The 6,178-nt window shown below is 54.5% G+C and overlaps 1 protein-coding gene across 1 annotated transcript in view; it reads left to right on the forward strand.

Annotated features, from left to right (window-relative positions):
* Positions 1 to 6,178, forward strand: part of LOC104282641 — a gene marked incomplete at its 5' end in the record, with an annotated part of 25,636 nt that overhangs the window by 7,190 nt on the left and 12,268 nt on the right. Inside the window, 4 exons of the mRNA XM_009880755.1 lie at positions 801 to 920; positions 2,610 to 2,713; positions 4,850 to 4,998; positions 5,693 to 5,794. Of these exons, the coding sequence (XP_009879057.1) occupies positions 801 to 920; positions 2,610 to 2,713; positions 4,850 to 4,998; positions 5,693 to 5,794 (475 nt within the window). The remainder of the gene's footprint in view (positions 1 to 800; positions 921 to 2,609; positions 2,714 to 4,849; positions 4,999 to 5,692; positions 5,795 to 6,178) is intronic.

The following is a 6,178-nucleotide window of genomic DNA, read 5'->3' on the forward strand; positions in this document are numbered from 1 at the left end:
ACCCGCAGCTGCCTCTGCTCCGGCCACCCGGCTCAGAAAGTTGAAAGAGCTGCGAGCGGCGCATCAAATTGGGCAGAAACCTCCTAGAAAAGTTTAAAAAAAAAAAAAAAAAAGAAAACTTTGCATCAGAGGAAGGAGGTGGTGTCGCGATTCGCCTCGGGGCTGCAAAACCCCTCCCTCGGCTGCTGCTTGGGAGGACTGAGCTGATGTAGTTATCGGTTCCTCTTTTCTTTTCATTAAGCAGCTGAGGTGTGGAAATATTTTGCCCTGATTACCTGGAGTAATTAGCAAATACTTTATGGCTTTAGCCCAGCCTTACCCGGTGATTAGCCCCGCTCGCAGCAGAAATACTGGCTGGATAAAATACTGAGCGGAGGCGGAGGTTTATGCTGAGGTTTTGGGAGACGTTGGCTGTTGAATTCCCCCCCTGATGCTTTTGTTATTTTTATTATTGTTGTTATTATTGGCTTCTTTCTTGCACTTGCCAAAGTTCGGAATGACAATTTGGGGAGGGGATGTGCGAATCGGTATTTAAACGAAAGCAGACCACCCCCCGCCCCTCCCAGGGTATCTTTTCGACAAAGCTTTGGTGCTCGGGCTCTTATGTGGAGGTGTCGCCCACGTTTCTCCTGTCTTGGTGACGGGAAGGAGAAGCCAACCTATACCCTTAAATAAAAAAAAAAAAAAGCGTTGGGGACTGTAGGGATCATGCACAGAGGACTCGGAGTTATTTTGCCGAGGGAAGATGGAAAAACTTGACCGTGAAGATGCTGATGCTGCTCTTTTCCGTTATCTTCCAGTTGTGCGATGGGTCGGTGAAGGACTCCAGCTTGGCCGAACCTCCCCAGGAGCCGCACACCGCTTCCCGAGCTCCCCTCGGCCTCTGGGCTGGCGTAGACCGGGAGGAAACCAAGAAGCAGGTTTGTCCGCAGGAGCCGAATCCTCATTGTTCCGTCTCCTTTCAACGCTGAAAAGGCGTCGAGCGTGGGGGATGCTGCCAGGTCAGATAAGAAGCCTCAAGAGCAGCGTTAGCGCACGAAGCGCCCGCTGCGTTTCTAAGTTTCTCCGCGTTGATGGTGTCTCAGGTTTTGGGCAAAACGACCAGGTTGGTTTTTTTTAAGGTCAGTGGTGACCGTAAGCGCAACCGTTACGTGTTCCTCCTGCAAAACGTGGGCTCGGAATGACGCCGAAGGCTTGGCGGAGAAACGGGCTTCCTTCATTTTGCCCGGCAAAACAAAGGTGTCGCTTCCTTTGTGGAGAAAGAGAGAGAGAATCTGCCAAAACCGCTTGGAAAATAAAGAACAAAACCCACTTGATCTCGTTTGGGTACGAGGCGGGGAATATAAAGGTTTCTTGCCATATCAGCACCTAGCAGGCATCGGCGTGGACGCTTTCACAAGCGCAGACCGCCTGATTTAATGACGAGGGCGTCTGGGATGGTTTGGCTCCCGCTCACGTAGACGATGCGAAGAGATGATGTTCCTCTTGGATGCCTAAAGGAAGTGCCTTTTTATTTCCCCCGTTTCCTTCTGCCGTGAAGAGGGAACGTTTCCCCCTTCTTTTGTGGCTTCGCTTACGGTGTAAAACTCGAAGCGGGCTTTGAAAGCCTTGGGGGTTTTTGCGTTCCTCGCCTGCCTTTTTCCACCCAAGCTGAGCCAAAATCCTCTGGCGGTTTGCAGACAGCGGGAGGGCAGCCGGGGCTCATCAGGCGGCTCCTTCCCCTCTGGCCCTTGCTTTTTTTTTTTTTTTTTATCTCCTTGGCTCTGATCCACCCTGAGATAACTGGTTTTGCCGCGTTCTCTCTTCCGCGTGGGTTTTTTCCATCCAGTTTGCTCGGCTTGCAGCCTGCCCATCTCCTGCTCCTCCGTCTCCAGCTGTGCGGGGTGCTCTCCGCTGCCCCGGATGGATGAAACTCTTGGCGTAGATGAGACGGGGCGGGGGGGGGAAAAAAATAATCCATGCCTTAAACTTTCGGCCATCGCGGAGCTCAAACGAGCTCTGTGCCCACTGATACCAACGCGGGTGGGAGGACTTTTGGTGTGAGCTTTAAGCAGGAGGTTTCCCTCCCCGCGCTGCCTCCGTGGGATTAAGCCCAAGCCCAGATGTGAAACCTCTGTGTGTGCTCAGCGCCCCCGCGGGAGCTGTCACCTGCGAGGATTTATCTCGGCGAGGAGTTCGTCACCTCCGTGCCTCTCCTGCGTGTAGCGGGGGCCGCTCGGTGTCGTCTCCATGTTTTTTGGAGATCGAGTGAACTGGAGAGTCCCCGGGTGGATCGAAATTCGTAGACTTGTAGCGCTCTGAAGTGGGAACCGGCTCTTTTACTCCCTGGGAAGGGAGATTTTTAGGAATTTCTCAGCTGACAGAGCTTCCATCCGTCGGAAGGTCCAGTGAGGAGTGCCGGTACAAAGCTCTGACGCTACGAGATGTCCCAGCTCTCCTCTCCCAGCTGACCGCTGTCTCTTCACCTTCTCGGTCCCGGGCCGCGTGCGCTGGGAGACCTTTGGGGATCTCTTGGGGAAGGAGCGAGGTTTCTATCGCGATAGCCGTGCGCTGATATCGCCCGCTGTCGATTCCCCGGTGGCCTCAGAGCTGCCTCCTCTTTCCCGCAGCGTCAGAACGAGTACCTGAGGTACAGGCGCCTCGTCATGAACGTCGAGCGAGAGCAGGTGAAGGAACAGCGAAGGCAGAAGGAGAGGCAGAGGAGAATCGCCGAGTGAGTACGACCCGTCCTCTCCGTGTCACCTCCTTCGGCGCCGGCAGGGACGTTCCTAATCCGCAAAGGTCTTGCGTGCTTGTCCGCCGCGACTGCGGTGCGGAAAAACCCTTCCGCAGCCCAACCGCAGAGGCCGATTTCTCTCCCGGGGTGACTTTGGTGCCCAATCTGGGTGGGATTCACTCTACAACCCCCCCCACACCAAAAAGGGAGACCCATGGGCCGCGTCGGGTCCTTCGGAGGCGCTCGGTGCTTCGCTATCCGTTTTTTTGAGTCCCCGCACGGTTTGGATGGGAGTTGGGAAGCGAAATAGGAAGCTGGGAGAGCCGCCGCTCGCCGAACCGTGACACTTCGGGAACCGATCCCAAGCCCCTGCGCGTTTAGAACCTCCTGGGGTGAGGTCGCAGCGTCGTCGTTAAACTGATCTTTATCTCTGTGGGTTTTATCATCAGACCCTTCACCTTCCCAGCTATAAACCTTATATAAATGTAATAAAAAGATTTCGTAGCATTTGTTCCAGAGTTGAAAACTCGGTATCTGTGTAAAAGTATCAGGCTTTGTTTTGGTGGTGTAGTCATCTTTTCCCGTTAAGGGTTTGGTGAGGAGGAGCTCTGCAAATTCCCACCAAAATAGGGAAGAGTCCAGATTTTCATTCTTTTATTAATTTTTTTTTTTTTCTGTGTGTGTATCTGCTTTGCTTTAAAGCAAAACGACGTCGCTCTGACCGCTGCTCGCGGGGGCCAGACGGGCACCCGGTTTTCACCGGTTTTTCTTCCCGGTCGAAGGAAACGCTCCTCCAGTCGCATTCCCCCTCCGTTGAAATTGCCACTCGGGAGACCTTTTCCCGCCCCGCAAGTGCCGGCGAGACACCGGGGACTCGCTAGTTAGCGTGATGGCTTTTTATTATATTATTATTACTCTTCTATTTTTATTTTTATTTCTTTTTTTTTTTTCCCCCCCCTTGGTCGCAGGAGAGCTGCGCGCTGCCTCGGAGCTCGGGCGGAAAAGAGCTGGTTTTGTAATTACGTAGTGTAAAGCCTTAAGTTGGCCTTGGCCTTCGTTTCTATAGCGGAAGATTTATGATGGGGTAGTTAAGGCTCTATTACCACTTCATTTAAAAAACATTTTGGAGTTTCTAAATCGACTAGAAAAGTTTGGCTTCAGCGCTTTCCTTCTCCGAAGTAGAGGTTTGACCCGCCCTGAAACGGAGTGACATCCGAAACGTCGTGTTCGATGACGTTTTCTCCCTCTGACTTCTACCCAAACTTGATTTATTTGAGGGGTTTGGGGTGGTTTTTTTGCCTTTTCGGCAGCGATCGGCCCGTACCGCGTCACCGCGTTTGGGAATAAAGTGGCAGATGCTTTGGTTTAAAGGGTTTTGTGCTTCGGAATTGGCGAAGGGGACGCGGGAAGGGACATTGTCACACGTTGGTGGGACTTGTACAGCCCAAGGTCCGCTGGAAGTGCTGCGTCGGTGTGAGGGAGATTGAGGAAATAAAGGGAGATTTGGTTAAAAACCGCCTTTTAAAGGCTATTTTGGAGTAGGTGTGGGGATTCTTGAGGCTTGTCTGCTCTCTTGGAGCCACTTGGAGCTCCCCGTCCTGGACGCCGCAGGGACAGCTTGCGGTGGGATCCGGGCTTGTCCCAGAATCCGAAGAAATGGGAAACCGGGACGGCTGAGCTGGTGGGCTATCGAAGAACGCGGCTTTTTGTTTCGGAAGAGGAGAAGAGCAGCTCTTTTGGGGGAACCGCAGGTGGCACTTGGCGACGGGAGCGCGCGTGACTGCCACGCGGGAGCTGAGCCGGAAGGAGAAATCCGGGATGGTGGGGAAACCGGCAGGAGGGCCGGTGTGTGCGGATGGGGGAAGGCTCGGAAAGGGTTTTTTTTAACCTTTTTATATTTAAAGCTTTTAGAAAGCATCATCCCCATCTGTTAGCCCTGATCTTGCGGCCGGGGGCCGGCGGGGAACGGAGGTCGGGCTGGGGAAGCTCCTTCTCTGAGCGAGGAGAGGAGAGCGAAGGGGGTTAAGGAGAAACCGCAGCGACGTAAGGAGTACGCCAGGTACGGCCGCATCCCCTCGCCGGGCGCGGAGGCGGGTGGCGTCGGCCGAGGTGACTATTTTTCTCCCGGCGCAGGTTCGTCGAAGCTCTGAGAGCGCAGACGAGGGAGAAGATGGAACTCTCGAACATCGCCTTGCCCCGGCTCTGCTCCTGCGGCTCCGATTTTTGGGATTCCCACCCAGATACCTGCGCCAACAACTGCCTCTTCTACAAAAACCACAAAGGTAGGAGCTTTCGCTTCCGGAGCGGAGGCGCTTCCACCCGTATCCTGGATTATTCGGGGAGGAATCCAACCCGGCTGGACGTTTCCGTGGTCCAGGGCTGCTGCGTAGAGACGTTCCTACGTATATAATCCGGAGAGGGGAAGTTCTGCCGCTTGTTTTGAACTCAACCTCTCCCTCTGTCCCTTCAGGGAGCTTCGTGGCATCCTCGACCTCTCTGATGTGTTAGATAACGCTGCCGTAATACGGATGTGCGTTGGGAGGGGGAAGAGCCGTAAGGAAAACGCCGCCCAACGGCCGCAGAAAAACCCTCTTTGCCTTAAACGCCGAATATTCGCTCGGCGGGGGGAGGCACGAGGGTGGGGGAAGTTGTCTTAGTTGGCTCTGATCCCGAGCGCAGCTTGGAAAAATACCTGGCTGAGCAACTGGGACTCGTCTTTATTTTTTTGGGGGGGGTGTGTTAATAGAGAAATTGGGGCTTTCTAAAAAAGCTTTGGCTTTCCCGTTTTGGCTTTTTACCGCTTTGTCCGTGGGAGCGTGCGCACAAGCACGTGGCCAACTACAGGCACGTGGCTTTATCTTAAAAACCAGTTCTCTCTCTGCTTTCCGGTAAAAAGGCTGAAGCCGAACCCGGTTTGGGGCCGTGAAGCGAAACTCTCCTCTCTTAACGCCTCTTCCGTGTCCCTTTCCCGCTCAGCCTACGGCCAAGCGCTGCGCTGCGTGCTCTCGGCGCGCGCTCGGGAAGCATCCGTGACGAGGACAGCCGCCTCGTCCCCTCTCCCCACCGCGTATTTATGCTGTAAGTAGAGAGCGATGCTGTGCCCGTCCCTCCGCTCCCTCCCCTCCGCCACCTTCCCTCTCCTCCTGCTCCGGACCGGGAGCCCCGGGCGACGCCGAGGAGCCGATTTACAAGCCGGCGCTTGAATTTTGGCGTTCGGCCGCGGAATAAACTGTTTTCCAGGGTTGTTTTGTCACATTGGGAGTGGGGTCAATATCTCTCGGGGTTAGAAACCCTCCCAGTTTCTCACCTTTCGCTTCCCACTCCCTTCTCTCTCGTTTCCCTATGGCTCCTGCCTCTCGGGTCACGGTCCAGAGCCAGGTATTTATTGCTCCGTCACTCTCTTCCTGGTGAGGACCTCTCCTCTAGTGCCATCCACCCCGAGGAGCGTTTTCCCTAGGGGAA

Source organism: Charadrius vociferus, unplaced genomic scaffold, assembly GCF_000708025.1.
Source record: "Charadrius vociferus isolate BGI_N301 unplaced genomic scaffold, ASM70802v2 scaffold943, whole genome shotgun sequence".
Classification (NCBI taxonomy): domain Eukaryota; kingdom Metazoa; phylum Chordata; class Aves; order Charadriiformes; family Charadriidae; genus Charadrius; species Charadrius vociferus.